We start from the raw sequence: 19,739 nt of genomic DNA, 5'->3' as shown, positions 1-19,739 counted from the left end.
TTTCAGAGGTTTATAACTCACTCATAAATCTCCACTCTAGGCTGAAACACAGTGCAAAACAAGGTCTCCACTGTGGGAAGTGGGGTGATGGTAGGTTTGGCGTGGTTCCCCCCCCTTTCTAGTTCGTTTTACCAAACTTTGTTTTTTTAAATGCATCCTTCCCACTCCGAAAAATGCAAAAATGCATTGTCAACTCTCATTAGAATCCAGGGGTCAAAGAGATGTAAAAATAGGATTGTAGAGCAGTTTGATTTTTTTTATGTTTTTTTTTTTTTTTTATGTGCAATTGAATTAAATTTAGGCTCTTTTTCATATATCTTTTACAAACTGAGCAGACATTAACAACAGGAATTTTACAGTGCTTTTTCTGAGTGTTCCAAGGAATTAATATTGTCTCAAAATTCTAGGGGGAAAAAACTAGAACCGACAAAACCATTAAGGAGCAATCCTAACCCCTTACGTCAGTGCTTTCCAGCACTGGCACAGCAGTGCCAATGGAACGTGTGCTGCATCCTGCAGTTGGGTGTCACTCATGGAGGCCTCCTCAAAGTAAGGGAATGTTTGTTCCCTTACCTCGGAGCTGCATTGCTCTTAAGTCAGTGCTGGATGTGATATCTAAAAGCTAACAAAAGGTGGCATCAAGCACACAGAGAGATTTGAAATTTGGATGCCATCACAGAAAAGGCCCTCCCTCTGGGCACTGATGTCAGAAGTCTAAGCTCTGAATCTATGAAGGACAAGTTTCAGTTCTGCAAGAAAAGATGGAAGTATGAGAAAGACACTTCTACCATTTTTGAAAGTTTCCTTTTAACATCATCTAACAAAACTGCACGGTGACAAAATGTGGTGATAGCCACTAATTCAGAGATAGTTCAGAGATATTGCAGACACAGTCACAGAGGATATGCTTAGCAATGATGATTAGTAATGATAAAATTTCCATGATCAGAAGTGAGATACTTTTTACAAAAGATGGCCCCCTTTGTCTGCACATCCTGTACCCACTGATCTTGGGGGGACATCCACTAAAATTGAGTGTTGGGAGAGTTAGAACAGACAAGAGAAAATATTTCTTTACTCAGCGTGTGGTTGGTCCGTGGAACTCCTTGTCACAGGATGTGGTGACGGCATCTGGCCTGGACGCCTTTAAAAAGGGATAGGACAAGTTTCTGGAGGAAAAATCCATTACGGGTTACAAGCCATGATGTGTATGCACAACCTCCTGATTTTTGAAATGGGCTATGTCAGATGAAAGGGAGGGCAGCAGGATGAGGTCTCTTGTTATCTGGTGTGCTCCCTGGGGCATTTGGTCGGCCGCTGTGAGATACAGGAAGCTGGACTAGATGGGCCTATGGCCTGATCCAGTGGGGCTGTTCTTATGTACTTATGTTCTTAACCCTGTGCCCATTCATGTTGTTTAACCCATTTCTGCTCAGCCCACAGGTGTACACATTTGATCCCCGTTGCGCACATGCAACGTTGGGCAGAAATGGCTTAAAGACTTACTGGGGTGAAGTGTTTCTTGCTTTTACAGGATGCAAGAAGCTTGCATGCTTATAGCACGTGCACCCTAAGAGACTAGATCTTGAAGAGACTAGATCAAAGGTTGATAGGAAACAGGAAGTTAAATGCTAAGCAATCTTAGAACAATCATGCAATATGGAGAACATTTTTCTACCTGTAAAATCCTGGAGGAACGTGTTGAACCAAGAAATTTTTCTCAAGGCTCTGCAGCACATCATTCAACATTCTTACGCGGGTGGGAGCTCTTTCTTTGGGGTCATTGGCCGGACGCATTTCATCTGACTGGAACAACTGTGCACTCTCCCTTACAGCACTGGCCATTGTCAACAACCGGTCAATATCTAGATGGTCACCTGGTAGAATTAAGAGGAAGACGTTGTATATAAAGGTGTTTAGGCCTCATTGATTGATCAACCAGCTCACTCATGGCAGTAGAATAACTTTAGGGAACTTCAACCAGAAAATTGCAATTTAATAAACAGGTTGTATGATTTTATCAATTTAATTACTAATAAATTAAGCTTTAGATCAGAGGTGTCAAACTTGTTTTATTCAGCGGGCCGAATAGCATTCATGAAGCCTTGCTGAGGGCCAGAGGTGATGTCAATAAGCGCTTTTTTTTTCTTACTTAAGAACTCATTGGCTACAGGTGACAGAAGAGAAAATATGTAAATCTTGATCATATATTCAAGGTATGGGAGAGCCCATTATCACATGGGCTGCCTTCTCAATAGTACCACCTCAGCATAGCAGATGATGGTGGTGCTGCAAGAGCCCAAGGGCTGGCTAAAGAGCTTTTGAGGGCTGCGTTGGGCCCACAGGCCTTACGTTTGACACTCCTGCTTTAGATGCGTGCAGCACAATCCTATATTGTGCTGGAACAGGCAGGCCAGGAGGCCTGCGCTGTATCCAGCGCAAGATAGGGGCCCAAAGTGGCTCAGCTGGGGGCAAGGAGAAACTCTTCCCCTTACCTCTGGGTAAGGCACTGCAGCCCCAATGGGTTTCCTCGAACTTGTGCCACCTCAGGAGGTGGTATAAGTCAGAGGAGAGCGAAGCAACTTGCAGCTTCTCTGTGCTGCTCGGGAACGGGGGCTAGGATCCGGCATATCTGCTGGGTTCCAGTTCTGCCTCCCGCTCCCCGTTTGCCTGCCCCCAGGATCACGCTTCACTTGCCCTCTCCCCGCCCCAGAATGCCTCCCTCCCACCTCCTCCCTGCCCTCCCCAGACCTTTGCGTTGGCCCTTGCAGGTCAGCTTAGAGGCCAGATTCACGGGCTGGTGCATGTCCCTGTGCCAGCCTAGTCAACTCTCGAGGAGGCACAAAAGTGCCTTACAGTACATTTGCAACCCTCCTGGGCCAGTGCATTAGAATTGTGCCCTTAGTTGTTTTTTTTTCCTGCTTGTTTTTAAATACTGATTGCATGCCAACCTAGATGTTGTCAGACTTAAGGGATAGTTGTAAATATACAACCAATGGAAGGAAAATTAATCAACAGAGACCGCTTTGACAGTGACTCTGAGAATGATGGAAACATGTGTTGGGTTTTTAAGCCATGTCTGCTGTTCTCTGTTTACCATAATAAATCATGACAAAAAACACATTTGAATGGTGGTCTTTGTATTGTTTTGTTGCGAAGGGGAAGCTTATCAGTTAATCACCTTCAAATTTCTTCAAAATCCTCCCAAAGGCAGCTCCATTTGGTGCTATTTAGTAATAGGCAACTTTATTTAAATGAACCATTTAATACAATATTTGAGGGAAGCCTTTCCAGATCAACCTGCCAGCTGTGACACTCTGAAGCATCTTCCTCTGAATTCCTGTGAGCTTCAGAATATTTGAGAGCCCAGCCTAGACTGCAAAGTCAGTTCATCCAAATACAGGTCAGAGTTATTGGGTCTCATCTCAAATAAATGGAGAGGGGTGCAGGTCTTTGTTGTTTTATGGGCTCCTGGAGGGATCTGGTAGGCCACTGTGAGATACAAGAAGCTGGACAAGATGGGCCTTTGGCCTGATCCAGCAGGGATGTTCTTATGAGAGTGCATCCCTGACACATATCCTTCACTCCCTTAGGACACATTGCAGGAGAAGATATTGAGCAAAATGTCATTCAGGAAACTTCTGATCTTCTTATTGAAAGAACCCTGATAAGTTTCCAAGAAACTGCAACATTTTGCAGCACAGTTTGAAAACTACTGATCGCTAGTGACTGAAAATGCAAAATAAGGCATATGAAAACTGTCCAAAGATTTTTTTCCAAATTAACATTGTGAAAATCAGACTGTGTACCATAGTCTATCCAGATATATATGAACAAATGCTATTTCACCCAAAAGGTATTTGTAGAGATTCTGACCATCCTTTGTTTAATTAATCTATAATTTTCTTCACAACCTATATTCCCTACATTTCAATTACATTCCAACACATGAGATATTAGGTTCCTTCTGATTAAGCATTTCTTTGTCACTCTGAATGTGAATGAATAAGATCCTAAACTTTTTCCAAGTGTGTTTGAGTGTTCTCTGATAAGAAAATCTCAAGGGACTCTGGTAGCAGATCATAATGTTAATTTTGTATTTAATCTCAGCCCAGTATAGCAAGTGTAGTTCTATTCTGTTGGTGTTCCTTAGGTTCACTCTGCCCTGTCTTTTGCTCCACTTTCTTTCTGCTTTAGCATGGAGAATTTCTAAATATAATGGCAAAATCAGCACATCCAGTTTGATGCTACTTTAAGTTCCTTCTGTTCATTTTCACATTTTCCCATCTACACTACCAGCTTGCATAAATGCTTTTCCACACTGACAAAAATCTATGAGCAAAAACTGTTACCCTGCACATGCCCGATCTTGTCTCATCTTGGAAGCTAAGCAGGGTCAGGCCTGGTTAGTACTTGGATGGGAGACTGCCTGGGAATACCGGGTGCTGTAGCCTTATACCATAGTCTTTCAAGACTGAAGGTTGCCAACCATGAGCAAAAAGAAGAATGTGTAATGATGCACCCTGTCTCATCCAGGTATCTTTTTGTGCATCAATAGATATGCACATTGGAAATCTGGTTGGGGGAAAAAAAAGTAATCAGTGGACAACAGGAATTGAAAGGTGCAGCAAATTCACATCTGTAAAGAGTAGCAATGGTAGACTAACCTACTGTCATGAGATTAGTTCCACGTAATACAGCATCACCTGGAGGTGAATTCAAACTAAGAATCTTTTAGTGTCAGACAGACAAATAAACCCGAGTCGGAACCTGAGTCAGGTGAGAGTCCATGTTATGAAAATCAGCATTTTTTGCTGACTCTGGAGACTTGAGTCACCTGCACCAATGACTCGGGCATTGACACAAGTCTAAGGCCACTTGACTTGGCACTCGATCCCCACACATGCAGACTTGTGTCTGTCTGTGTCTGGGTGTGCCTGTGTACTTTTTTCAGCATGTGAAAGAAGTTGTGGGGCCATCATTAAGACCGGGTGAGCAACAGGGAAGTTCTAGCCAAAAGGCAGGGAAGGGTTAATGTTTTGCTTTTGCATCAGTGGAAGGTGGGCTCTCTTGCCCATCTCTAAAGGAACCGATGGACATTGGGAAAAGGATGGTTTGTTTCTTTGGCTGAGGTAGGGCAGAAGGAGGCGCCCAAGGGGTTCTTGTCTTAGGACTGGGTGAAGAAGCCCAGGGAGAGGGAGGAAGCAGGCAATTTGTAGTGATCATGCTTTCCAATGCATGGTTCCTCGTGATTCCATTGTTACTTGGGAGGATGAACTCTCATTGAATGACTGGTGCAAATGGGACTACTTCAGAGTAGAGCTGCAAAAGGTTGAATTGTTCTGGTAAGCTGCAGTTAGAGTCCCAGCTGCCGGCGGAGACCAGGTAAGTCCGGGGGCATGAGGACAGTGGTGGGGATGCATGGGGGAGACAGTCTTGGGCAGGGGAGGGTGGTAGCATGAGACAGGCCCGGGAAGGGGTGCGACTGGTGGAGGCCTCTGCCACCAAATCCTATCCCCCCCTCACAGGCTCAAAAGCCCAACAAGAGGCTTCTCAAGTCTATGCCAGCTAAATAGCATAGCTGGCACAGCTCTGAGAGGCCCCATTGAGCAGGCTGGGGCTTTACTTCGGGTAAGGAATGACTGTCCCCTTACTCCAAGGAGACTTTCATCATGCTCCAATCCAGCACAGGATACAGTGGGAGCCATTTGGTGCAGCTGCTTGTGAGCTGGATATGATTGGGCCCCCGTTCAGAGATGAGCTATATCCAAATACATTCTTTAAATACAGTTGTCCTCTATTCTTAAGCTAGTTATCATATACTTTCTCTTAAACATAAACTGAAAAACCATGTATACTGCAGTCTCCTCATTCTGATTGCTACTAAATCTGATCCATTCGTTCATAATTTCCTGAATCTTAGTGGTACTGCGGTTTCCCATCTTGCAAAATTCCCTCTAGATCACTTAAGAGTTAATCTTTCATTCCAGCATATGGTGCTGTGAATAGATGCAAAAGGCTTGACACTCATTCCATTTTTCAAGAGTCCTGCAATCAGGTCCTTACACTGCTGTTCTCCATTGCTTGATGCTTCTTCCCCAAAGACCACAACAGTACTTCAAACCAGTGTTTTAACTGAGAATCTCAACAAGACAAGTGACCTAGACTAATGGGTAGATCTTCTCCCTTCCCCTTCTTGAGGAGTGTTCACAAAAGATCCTATGCTTTTTTCAGCAATACCAATATTTTATTGGTAGACATCATATATTAGTGGAGAGAGGGGAAAAGGTGAGGGTGTAGAGAATGATCGGAAAGCGCTACAGTTTATTTCACTCCCAAGCAGCGCCCTGAACAAGCATATCACATATCCTAAAGCATGTTTGAATGAATTAGCTGCCCGAAGGATGAAATCCAGTTGCAATACGGTTCTTCAGGAGGCGGTGAAGCTGATTAGCAAAATGCTTTCATCTAAAAACAAAGCCTGCAAAATCTTTAAAGTCTAATCGTGATGCTGCCCATTTGTCTCCGAACCTCTACCTTCTCCAGGATTCTCTGCTCTGTACTAATAAGCACCCCAGCCAACTAGGAAGAAGTGGCATGATAATGAAACAGGAAAGAAATATACGCTTTGACCTAAATATACATGACAGTCCCTCCTGCCGTTCTGAATACAGACGCTATAATAATAATTTGATGCAAACCATTTCTGGCCGTGTTAGTGTCTTCTCCAATCATTTTCATGCCGCATAATTCCCAGGAGGGGTGTGGATTTTTTTTTTTTTTTTTTTTGCAAAGCAAGGTAAAATAAGAAAGGAATACAGATAGGAAGAAAAAGGAAAGCAATATATGTTGTTTACCTGGAATACTTTTACAGAATGCTTCAGTTGGTTTTGCCATGTTGTTTTTAGCACCACAAATGGAATACCAATGTATCTTTATACTACCATCTCAGGCTCACAGTCGTGCAAAAATGGCTTCTTTTTTCATGTACGTTTTTGGCAGTGCCCAAAAAAAAATGCTTTCATTTTTCAGAACCTGCTTTTCAGAAAATGCTTTTCCTTTTCAGAACCTCTAAGGCAGGGGTCTCCAAACCCTGGCCCGGGGGCCAGATGCGGCCCGTAGCAAGCCTCTTTCCGGTCCGTGGCTAACCTCTTGCCCCCTGAAAGCCTTCGGCCTACTCAACTGAACATGACCAGAACTGTGCTCTGATTATGTCTGGAGGGTGTTCTAAGAGCCAGAGAGGTTGAATAAATGAGCCCATTTATTCACTCATCTAGGTTCCATCTCTAATTCATTTATTTAAATTTTATTTTTTAATTTTTTTTTCCGGCCCTCCACACCACGCCAGATATTTGATGTGGGCCTCTGGCCAAAATGTTTGGAGACCCCTGCTCTAAGAGAACACATTTGCATCATTCTATACAGTGGGCCCTCCTTATCCAGAGGCTTGACATCTGTGGATTTGAACAACCACAGGTGCCTCCCTGCTCAGAAGGCATCCAGGATATGATGGGCATCGCCCTCTCTCTGTGTGATGTTGGCACACTGTCTGAATAGAATTGGACCGTTAAGTACTTAAATACTTCAGCAAAACTCTTCCCCTAAAATTGTTCCAAGGATTTGATGGCCATCTTGCCATGGCTACCTATGGCCAAACACTGATCAGATCTCCAGCCTCTGGAGGGCTTGTAGGGCTTGATCTTGGGCCTGAGCAATGCCTCTCCACAATTGTACGTGATACAGCAAACATGTCATATAACTGACATCAAACCAATCACTACACTATAGTATATTTAACCTATAATCGCCTGCAGTAAAGGGTAATTATTCGGTCCCCCCTCCCCGCTTATAAGTATGTGTATGGCAATTTACTCATGTCATGGCAAGTTACACAGCTGCAAGCAAGCCAGCTTAAGTACATGAGCGCTTGAAGGCAGAAGCATAATTTACAAGTGTCAAAATTCCACTGGCACCCATTAGAATAACAATTGGTTATGCAGAGAAATGTGAGTGACTTCCACCCCAGTCTATAGAACAAATATCCATCCAGCATAACATGACTTGGAATGAAATCTGGTTACGTGTGGGATGTGCAATGAATGGCCCACAGTATAATTCAGCAATCAGCAGCGTGTATCTCTGAAGAGTCTTCTTGAGATACCTCCGATGGTATTTGTTTAACAACTTAAAATAACCAGATGATATTGTGCATCCTAATTCACGCTGGAGAAGGCCACATAAAGAAAGAGAAATGAAGGATAATAGAAGTGTTTCTGTTTTCCCGTGAGTGAGGTAACGTATGTAATTTTCCTTTCTTTTTTACCCTAGGAGTGGTGTCGAAAGATGTTTAAGATGATACAAGCGAGCACTTGCAAATGACATGCCCTACCAGTTCCAGCCCCTGTTTATTCAAGGAATAAATCACAATTCTTGCCGTCAGTCCAAGTCAGCCAAGTCCAGCGGGCTCTGGTAATGTGTGGCTGCTGATGCCCTGAAGGCAATATTCCTCATTTCCCAAAGTAAACACAGTGATATGTCAGGTAAGTTCATTTCAAGTTACAATTCAAAGAACACAGAATACTCAAGATCATTCTAATGTCTATTATAGGTTAAAAACTCTTAGGGCACAATCCTAAACAGGTCTATTCAGAAGTAAGTCCTATTGTGTTCAATGGGACACAATAGGAAAGAGGGGTTAGGATTGCAGCCTTAATTTCAGAAGTACAGCTATGAAAACAAAAATATTGGAATAGTTCCAAATTGTAATGTCATGAAGGGGACAATTTCATCAAGTGGTTATTTACTTTAGTGGTTATTTATTTCACACTCCATAGTGTGGAGTTAGTCTTTTGTAGTGTCTACTCATACTGTGAGATTCTTACCGTACATATTTACAAATGACAAACCTAAGGAAGCCTGGGACTGGTGAAAAACAGCACAGTCCTATGCACATCCAGTTCAAAGAAAGTCCCATTGTGTTCATTGGTGCTTACACTCAGAAAAGCATGCAAAGGATTGCAGTCTAATTTATTTATTTTTCACATTTTTATACTGCCCTTCCTCCAAAGAGCTCAGCTGCTCCCCTCCTTTTGTCTTCACAACAACCCTTTGAGGTAGGTGAGCCTGAGAGAAAGTGACTGGCCCAAGGTCACCCAGGAAGCTTCATGACTGAGGGGGGATTTGAATCTGGGTCTTCCAGGTCTAAGACCACCTCCCAAACCACTACACCACCCTGGCTCTCTCTAATCACAAGGACATACATGTGTGGAACTCACAAGGAACACAATGGAGCTTATTTCTGAATAGACATGCATAGGATTGCACAGTAACAGTCCAATCCTATTGAGCTTACCTAAGCTAACGTTATATTAAGCAACAACTGAATAAATGATTATTTTTGTCTACCAAGAATCATGAAACTGGTTCACATGGTATTCTGCATCTCCACATATTGACCCTTGATCCTGGCATTGCAATCATATGGACTTATTAACCAGGGACCTAGCACATCATTGGATATAGTCAAAGCTTCCCGGCTATGATTCTCACAAGTGCAGCCTCATGAAAAAGTGTGGGTGGCCAGGGGTAGATTCGGTTGCATTACTGTTATTTCCAAGTATCTGAACAGGACTTTAAAGAACCCAAGATGTCACCACATATGCATTGTCCTGCTTCCTAGAATGGCACTTTGGATTTGACTTGTCTACTCAAAAGTCCAACTGTATTCAATGAGGCTTACTCCCAGGAAAATTTGTTTAAAAGTATATTTCATTGCTGTCCCTTCTAACTACAAGAAAATACCTGCCACTGGTGTGGTTTTTTTGTTTGTTTGTTTGTTTGTTTGTTTGTTTGTTTGTTTGTTAATTGCACAACAAGCCTTGTTGATTTAATCTTAGCTCTGGTTAATTAATTAGTTTCAGTCACTTCACTTCAAGGAAAGAGGAAATCTTTTCACAGTCATAATGCCAGCAAAATAGTCTCTCTCAGTTCTGTTAACTTCACATTTTTTTTAGTAGAAAGCTCCTACAGTTTCCGTGTCTCACACATCTCTAAGATCAGTTTTGTTATAGTGTCCACTTTTTTGTCTGATCTCATAAAATGAAGGTTTGTAAAGCTGTCACCAGAACTCTTCCAAGTTTTTAGTGCATTTATACAGCTTGAGGCATACATTCACAACTTCTGGGTATTATCTACTGAGTCAAAGAGAATCCTTTTTGGCTGCTGTGAACTTCAGAAGCTTCCTGTGGTATGTGTTAAATAAAATGTGTGAATTTTATTTATTTTATGTAAAATCTTTCTAGGCTGCCTTTTGGCTGAAACTTCCACGGCGTGTAATAACAAAACAATTTAATACAATGTTTATTGAGGTATTAGCGATGAAATTTATACCCCAACTCTACTGAATACAGGCACAAGGTGGCTCACAACAGTATAAATAAAACAATATAGCAGTCAAGTAATATAAAATGCAATTAAAAATGAAGATAATAAAAACAACAAAAGACAAAAGCAGTAAATGAAAAATCCTGAAAGGCCTAACTAAAAAAATGCCCCTTGAAATACAACTGTCATAAGCGCCCACTTTAAAGAAGGCAATGAGGGAGCCAAACACTCTTCTCTGAGGAGATTCTTCCATTGTCTAGATCAGGGGTGCCCAAACCCCGGCCCTGGGGCCGCTTGCAGCCCTCAAGGACTCCCAATGCGGCCCTCAGGGAGCCCCCAGTCTCCAATGAGCCTCTGGCCCTCCAAAGACTTGCTGGAGCCCACACTGGCCCAACGCCACTGCTCTCAGCATGAGGGCGATTGTTTGACCTCTCACGTAAGCTGTGGGATGAGGGCTCGCTCCACTGCTTGCTGTTTCACATCTGTCATGCAGCCAAGTGGCAGCAAAGGAAAGGCCAGCCTTGCTTTGTGCAAGGCCTTTTATAGGCCTTGAGCTATTTCAAGAACTTCAATCATTCATATAAGTTCATCTTTAATATATTCATTTATGTAAACTTATGTAAATTTATTCAAATTTCAAATGTAAATTAATTCTTTTTTTCCCCGGCCCCCGACACAGTGTCATAGAGATGATGTGGCCCTCCTGCGAAAAACTTTGGACACCCCTGGTCTAGATGTCTGACAGCCCAATCCTATGCATGTCTACTCAGAAGTAAGTTCCAGTAGTGTCAATGGGACTTATTCCCAGGAAAGTGTGGGACTATGCTGACAGTCAAAAAATGTCCACCTGTGAAACCTCTGTCATCTATTTTAATGGTATTCTCTATCTTTCTCAGTAGATTACCCCATAGAATACATCTGGTTGGCATGTACCTGCACGTGATAGCTCCTAGAACTGGAATAGGATGACACTTTCTCATCAGAGGGGGACCCCAGCATGGGTCCCAAAGTAGAAGGAATGGAAAGCTGCTGGGAGTGAGATAGGCAATGTCACCATAAAACCTATCCTATCCTGAACTCCCACCTGCAGATGCAGAGACTCACAATTGGAAGATTGCTGGATTGAGAACCTATAAGGGAGAAGATTATGGCCACATTTCCTTCCTGCCATGTTTCGCTAGTGAATTCACCTAGAATTCTGGTGAATACAATCAGGTTAGATGTACCCCACCTCCCGCAGCTGCCCAGGACTCAGTGCAAGATCAACATGTTCATCCATGACTGAACTGTGGACAGCTGATGTTGTTCCTTTAACAACTCTTCAACCAACCTGGCATTAACCAGCAGCACTATAAAACTCAATGGGCTACCAGCATGGCAATTATAGGTACTCAGGCTGAAAGAATGGCTGGAGCACACAAGACAATGAGATATCTGCATCCTGGTGCCATTTCCCTGCACCTGGCATTCTGAGGTAGCCTACTTCAATAACCAGGAGGTTGAACATACCATCATGATGTTTAACCTGTGATGGACTTTTCTTCCAGAAATCTGTCCAATTCCCTTTTAAAGGCATCTAGACCAGGTGCCACATCCTGTGGCAAGGAGTGCCACAGATTAATTACACAAGTGGTAAAGAAATATTTTCTTTTGCCTGTTCTAACTCTCCTGACACTCAATTTTAGATTTTTCTTCCAGAAATCTGTCCTATCCCCTTTCAAAGGTATCTAGGCCAGACACCATCTAAATCTTGGTGGCAGTGGGCAGCCAAACAGTGGCATTATTTGGGCCTCTGCATTTGCCTTCCTGGAGAAGAAACTGTCTTCCCTTTTTTCTCTCTCTCATCCACATACACAGATCAAGGTCATTCATTTCTAACACAGAGCTTTCAAGAGCTGGCTGATAAATCAAGTTGAGCAAAGTATTTGGCATTAAATTATCCGGCTTCCTCGTGGCTGTGAGAGAAGAGAGGCGAGTTGGAGTTATCTGCTATCAACGTGAACTGCAGCAATAAATAAGCAAGATGGCCAGTTTTCAAACCGAGAAAATTACACAGTCTGCAAGAACCAGGGGGTTCACTGCCCTCGTCTCCCCCTGTCTCCCCAGCCATTGGAAACTGCAGGGCATGGAGAGAAACACCAGTTTATCATTATCACCAGCTTAATTTATCATTAACCAAGATCTTAATGCTAATTATTGCTTAACTAGGAGATTCAGGTGTGTGAATAATTTATGTCACTATTATATAAGACACTTGATTCACATCCCATACAACACAACATTTCTCAACCCATAAAGTAGATCGGTATTGGTTATTTACCATGAACAAAAAGCAAAGACTTGCCATCAAAAAGCAGAGGGAAAAATATCACAGTGGTTGAGATTCTTGTGCAAAAAAATTACCTTTAAGATTCTTCTGGATTTCTAACGCAATATCCAAGGCATTAAAGGGCAAAACTGGATTGCTGGCAATTTGCAAAGTTACTTCTCCTGTGAGCTGCAAAGAAAAAGGAAAAGTGATCACAGGAATTCTAGTACATTTTGTATTTTAGGAACCTGATCTGGAGCCCGCTGTATTCTCCCTGGAGCACAAGGAGGTCTTGCACCAATAGGTTTCTCTATTCCTTGAAACGAGGAAGCAGCTTAGCATGAATAAAATCTGTGGACTTTTAATTGGTTCCCTCCATCAAAATGAATAGAGGATGGTCCTGTGCACACCAGACTACCCAAACTCACATTAATACAAAGGGCCAATCAGGAGGCTTTGCAGACAATCTATGAACTAAGCATCCTTGAGCATTCAGTTCTAACTTCAAGTAAAAAGATGGGCAAAAGTAACCCTGGCCACTGCCACCACCTGGGCATCAAGGAGTAGTGATGACTCCAGAGCTGTGGACCCCCTGCAAGCTGTGGACCTGCTACTGCAGAGGGAGTGCTACTCCCATTCAGAACAGGTTGCTGATCTAATACCTGCATCACAATGCATGGCTCATTCCATGGAGGGGAAAAAAATGCACAGATATGGACATCCATGTGGGTTTAGCATCCAAACATGCATTAGATCCATGGAAAATGCTGCTTTCCATGTGAGATTTTGCCCATTTAGTTTGGGACAATGTGGAAATCAGTGGGTATGGGTGGTCTCCCTTATACTCAAGAGTCCTTGATGCATTGGTTAAAGGATGTCTGGGTCTGATCTTGAACCTCCCCTTAAATTGTCAAAAATAAACTAGATTTTCCCAAACACATGCGCGCAACACACTCATATAAAAGAAGACCATGACAGAGGCACTGAGCATGTTGTAAACTTGATTGCACACATGAGACAAGAAGAGATAGAAGGAAGTTTTGTGGATCAATAATGAAGCTGCACCAAGGAGCAAGTTTACTAGTCTGCCATGTAATGTGCACTGAGCTGCAGGAGCCATGCTGCCAGGATGCCAAGGACGGGCTACTCTCCGGTTTAAAAGCAGGGCTTTCAAAAGGTGAGAAAAGGGCTCTTAAGGTCTCAACCGCTAGGCAGTGCCTAATTCAAATACAGATGCAAAAAAATTTTAAAGGTGATTTTGGCTTTGGCCTTTCACAAGCCTGTTGAATTGCTATCAGAGCTTCTGCAGCGCATGGTCTGAGAAACATGGCCACAAATTCAGAGAAGGGGCCTCTCTTTGCACCAGTTCTTCCCCAAACTTTGTGATGGCCCACTAGAGTTTATCTGCTACATCCTTTATCTTCTTAATTCTTAGAGTGTTATGCAAGGCCAAACTATTGTGACTCTCCCTGTGAGAAATCTTCTGCTAGTGCAATGGTTCACAGATGTTCGTTCATAGCTTTGGATCCAAGCCATAGTTATAGAAGGTAAGGGGTCAGCAGTAATTTTCATTTTCTCTTAGAACAACACACTTGCTACTTTACTTTTACTGTTCTGTTTTCATCTTGTGTTGCGTCTGTTGGGTTTTTGATATTTTAAAGTGACTGATTTTATGCTTGCAATTCACCCCCAAAAGCCTCTTGATGAGGTAGGGTAGAAATGGATTATGTAAGTAAATACACACATATACATATTTAAGGGGGAAAATGGCTACATCTACAAGGAGCCTCATATTATTTTGTTCAGATGTAACAAAAGAAATCCCAACATTTTATTCCATCAAACACAGTGTTTTGGTAAATAATCCTGTACTATTTGACACCAGAAAAAGAATTACCTTCACTACCCAGAACAGATGAAGTTGAAATGACATCAGACACTTTAGGTTTTCTAGAGAGGAGAGATAAATGGGATCCCAGCAACATCCCTTAAAAAGCACCCAAAGAAATACTGAGAATGACACGCCCCTGGTACAGAGTTACAAAGAGCACACTATAGATCAGCCTGAAACCCACATCCAAGCAAAGGCAGCTTCTGAAGCTGTTAAGATTTATTAAGGGGGGGTGGGGGGTACTGCAAAAGATGCCGAGAAAAAGACTGTCATCTCTTCTGTGAAGGAAGAACAAGGGGTGAAGGAAAACTCTACAGAAGAACAAAGTTGATGTCATCCCAGGGGACCTGAAAGGAAACTGAAAAGCAAGCTAGACATTTTAACAGAAAGGAATAAAGCTCAGAATAGTTGCAAATTCTATGTTCTGGAGCAACGGTCAGTGTGACTCCGAATTATGCAAACAGTTTTTATCATGACTTCATCATGACATCCCTTTAATCAATCCAGGGAAAAATCTCAGTTCTGATACAAGGGTTGGTACAAAAGTAATTCCTCCTCCTTTTTTTTTTTAAAAAAAATTTCAAACCTGGTGCTACATAATGTTGTGAGTTTGACTGGGTGGTCACTAGATGTGTTTAGTGGTCATTAGATGAGCCACTCTGCATGGTGAACCTGAACACATTTTATTTAATTAGGCTGCAATCCTATGTGCAGTTTCCTGAGAGTAAGCCCCTTTGGACACAATGGGACTTACTTCTAAGTAGACATGCATAGGATTGAGCTCTTACTTACTAACTAAACTTCTACTCCCCATCTCTGTGAAGAGCACTCAGAGCGGCTAGTGACCACCCAGTCAAGCTCACATTATGTGGTGCCAGATTTGAAATTTTTTTAAAAAAATTGAAGGCATTATTTTTGTACCAATCCTCATATTTTATGCTATATGTCATAAGTGCTTTACACATGTTAATGGGGCAACTGTAGTGTGTATTAAATCACACATGTGGAACATTAACCTGGAAGAAATCAATCACAGGAAAGAAAGCTCAGATCATTGATTTTGAACAAGGTGAGTAATAACTGCAGAAACATACATCAAGTTTGCATATTGCAGCATGACAGCAAAGGCCACTGCTTCCCACAACTCCTTTATGGCTCCCCAGCATGAATGTATCCAGCTGACCACACCTTCCAGTCATGACAAGCTGCGTTCTTTAGGAAACTGATGGGTCTCCCTAGATGCACCTCTAATGCCGCGATCCCCCTGGAATTAGGCCAGTCACCAGTGGTGACCAGAGTATGGTAAGCAAAATTCAAATACTGCTTGCTTTTTTGCTTCCATGCCATGCTTGCCCAAACAGTTTTATTTTCAAGTGCTATCAGATAGTGTGACTCCCAGGTGGCTAAATTTAGTGTGGGAGAAGGTAGGACTATTGGGTTTCACCCCAGACACCTTAATTATGCTCCCAGAGCAGGAAGTGTTCAGATTGCTGAACCAAAGATTCCTTGATGAGTTCCAAACCCTTCACTTGGCTGCTTTCAAGATATGCTTCCCTCTATATTTCTGTAGTGACATCGCGGAAGATATCACCGAGGAGATAGGGTGTGGTGTCCACAGTGCCCCTTGCTCTAAGCAAATGCAGGGTTAAAGCCCAGGTGGTAGCTGGAGGTGTGCTGCACAGCTGCAGCCACTAGAGGCTAAAGTGAACCTAGAAGTATATAAACAGCACCTGGAGGAACTAAAGACCATGGGTTGTAGAAGGAATGTAGGTTGGAGGACTGAACTGTGACTTATTGGCTCTGGACTCTGATTTGGCAACTCTCATTGATTGGATTGGCTTACCTGGAACCTGACCTCGGACTGTGACTTGGCTCATTGGCTCTGGGCTCCGGTTCAACTTTAACTGATTGGACTGACTTATTTGGAATCTGTGGACTGGGACTTGACTCTGACTTTTGCTTGCTGCACTTGGGAGTTTAACAAGGGAAACTAATCAGTCTTAAGCGGGCATGAGGCCCAGTGGGTAGGAGCTGTGGCAAGACAATTTCCATATCCTATTGTTCTTTGGTCAGCTATCTCCCTGTCTTTAATGGACCTGAGGGAGTGTTGAGCAACAGATTTAATGTCACTCCCTCCCAAATCTCTTTGGGAAGATATTGAAAGATTCCATTCTTTACCAGTAGTGCTCTTCTACCTTGGGCACTGTGGAAACCTTAGCTCATAGCTGCTTTTATTGTGTAATCCATGCGGGTTCTTGGGCCACATATTTGGATGCAGCCCTAGAGAACTCAGACTCAGAGAAACTGCTTTTTCTCCTCAGCGATGGCCCCCCAGAAGTCACTGAGTGAGTGGCAAAATTTCTTCTGTTATGGACCTGAAGTTCTGGACCAGACCTCAGTAAACTATCTGTATGATTAACGCCTCCCTGGCGGGAGTAGTTTGTTACTATGCCAATAAAGGCTTATTTGATTTTATTTCTTAGTTATCTTATTGACTGTGATATCCTAGGACCACAGCATTAGACATGTATGCAAAAACCATGCCGTATGCCAAAGCCATCTCTTTGAAACACAACAGGCTGTATTGACTGTTTGAGACAGAATGAGCCTTTATTCATAACAGGAAGAGATCTAAAGCTTCTGCTTTCACTTATGATCAAACCACATTTTTTTTGGATTCTGCCAAAAATGTTGGTGAAAATCTGAGCAGTTTTGGCTTGGCTAAAGTTACAATGTATGCAATTTTCAAACAATTGTGTATAGTATTGTTCAGTCCTCCCCTTTCAAGTTTTTTTTTTTTCCTAGCGATATTGACATTCAAAAGCTAAGTGGCAGGATGTATCAGTGTGTTTTAAACAGTCAATTCAACAATCATCTAATCTGACAAGATACATTTTGGGTCAGCAGAGGGCTCTCGGAGAGAAGACTGGAGTAATTCAAAAGCTGCTACCGATGAACTAGAGCCAAATCATTCACAATGGATAGATATGTTTCTGGACAAGATAGGATTAATCATTTCGATAAGCAACATAAATGTTTTGCATGTTTCTCCGAAAGGAAAAGCTTTCAAATATTTATTCATGGTTCAGGAACTACTGATCCAGAAATAAATTTGTTAATAAATGAGGAATGTCCTATATTCAAGCGAGAGCAAGAACATACAGCAAGAAGAGCCATCGAAACATTACATATGGACCTGGTTCAAATGATCTACCTATCATGGTTTGTTAAATCATGAATGAATGCACTCTGCTCCCCCTGTGTTTTCCTGGTCCCTTCATGTACCCAGTCAAATTACAAAGTTTTTTGGTTTGTTAAACTGATTTTCTATGATGCACCTGAAAGGGGGGGGGACATGATTGAGACATATAACATTATTTTATGCATGGAATGGATAGAGGGATGTTCTTTTCCCTCTCACACAACACCAGAACCAGGGGACAGAAACTAAGACTGAGTGTCTGTGGAACTCCTTGCCACGGGAGGTGGGGATGGTGATGGAGAGAGTGGATGGAGGGATGTTCTTTTCCGTCTCACACAACACCAGAACCAATCCACTAAAATTGAGTGTCAGGAGAGTTAGAACAGGCAACAGAAAATATTTCTTCATCCAGTGTGTCATTAATCTGTGGAAATTCTTGCTACTGGCATCTGGCCTAGATGCCTCTAAAAGACAGATTTAAAAGACTGATGCCTCTAATGGACAGATTTCCAGAGGAAAAGTCCATCATAGTTTACAAGTCGTGATGGATATGTGCAACCTTCTGGTTCTAGAAGTAAGCTATCTCTGAATGACAGATGCAAGGAAGTAGCAACAGGTTGCAAGTAACTTGTTGCCTTGAGTGCTCCCAGAGGCATCTGGTGGGCCACTGTGAGATACAGGAAGGTGGACTAGATGGACCTTTGGCCTGATCCAGCAGGGCTCTTCTTATGTTCTTATGATGTCCAAACCGTGAAACCATGTTAAACAATCACAAGAAACCAGAATATTAAACTACAATTTGATCCTAGTTTGACATCATGGTTTATTCTAATTGCTAAAACCACATTTGCTTGGTGAACTTATTAAGACGTAATTTGACTGATTCCTCTAGGTGTGTATTTTCTACTCCATGCGGATTGGCAGCAGTTCACCTTTTGGGTTTTAGACATTAACAGCACCATCTGGAAAAGCTAAGGTTGGAACCTGGGATTATGTAAAGCAGATGCTCAAACATTGCACTATAGCTATTACATTAACTGATAAGAAGTAATTTATTTCAGTGGGTTATCAGTTTGAAGGATCAGGGAGTTGACCATAAATATAGGTGGTCCTGAAGAATTATCTCATGTGGACTGGAACCAGAGGTGGGCAGTGGCAATCTCTTGACCTCCTCAGATGCTACACCTGGTTTTATATATGCATTCAACAGTGAATATGTACCTAAGGATTCTTTCATCTCACTTTGTCCATCCAACGTTAGAGTTGTGTTGCCGTGGTTACCGTATACAGGCTTCAGAGTGACAGATATAGACCAATTTTTTAAACCCAAGCAATTATGCATCATATCCTTCCCATAAATCAGGGTCTCACGCTTGTAAGGCAAAGAACATTTTGAATTCCTGTGTCTGCATGATCCACAGCTGACTTAGAGGGTAAAATTGGGAAAAAAATACAATTAGTTATTTTAAAAAATGGTCAGTGAAAAAGGCTGCAATTGAGGAGTGATTGATTAGGAAGCCAGGTTCACAAGAGACAGTCAACAGTGCAGACTGAGTATGCAAGCACCCCTAGGTCAGATATCTGAAAATAGATAGAAAATGAATTGTATATTATGTGCCTGCATAATACAATATTTGTCAAATAACAGAAATCTCATTTTCCAGGCAAGATTGAACATCATCATGATTCTTATTAATTGATTATTTCAGTGGTTCTCAACCTTGTGCAGTCAGGGGACAACTTTAGAAAAATGACAGCCCAATCCTACGGTCGATTTGCAATAGTGGAACTCAGTTCCACTGTTGTGAATGCACCAGTACAGCCGTAAAATGTGCATCGTGGCCAGGGGCTTCAGAAGCACTGAGACAAACTTTTGGCAGCTCTGTGCATCCATCACTAAAAGTCCCGGTTCATGCTGAATTCGGTGGCAGAAGAAACTGCTTGTGGGTGGTCTG

The 19,739-nt window shown here is 42.3% G+C and overlaps 1 protein-coding gene across 1 annotated transcript in view; it reads right to left on the bottom strand.

The window, feature by feature from the left end:
• NAALADL2 (N-acetylated alpha-linked acidic dipeptidase like 2) overlaps positions 1-19,739 on the bottom strand; it is a 395,487-nt gene that overhangs the window by 29,351 nt on the left and 346,397 nt on the right. Inside the window, exons 11-13 of the mRNA XM_066622267.1 lie at positions 12,787-12,880; positions 12,540-12,542; positions 1,679-1,877 (exon numbers count right to left, since the gene is read on the bottom strand). Of these exons, the coding sequence (XP_066478364.1) occupies positions 1,679-1,877; positions 12,540-12,542; positions 12,787-12,880 (296 nt within the window). The remainder of the gene's footprint in view (positions 1-1,678; positions 1,878-12,539; positions 12,543-12,786; positions 12,881-19,739) is intronic.

The sequence above is a fragment of the Tiliqua scincoides genome, chromosome 3 (genome assembly GCF_035046505.1).
Source record: "Tiliqua scincoides isolate rTilSci1 chromosome 3, rTilSci1.hap2, whole genome shotgun sequence".
Lineage (NCBI taxonomy): Eukaryota > Metazoa > Chordata > Lepidosauria > Squamata > Scincidae > Tiliqua > Tiliqua scincoides.
Note: the sequence above shows the minus strand (reverse complement) of the source record. Positions and strands in the feature narration are given on the sequence as shown.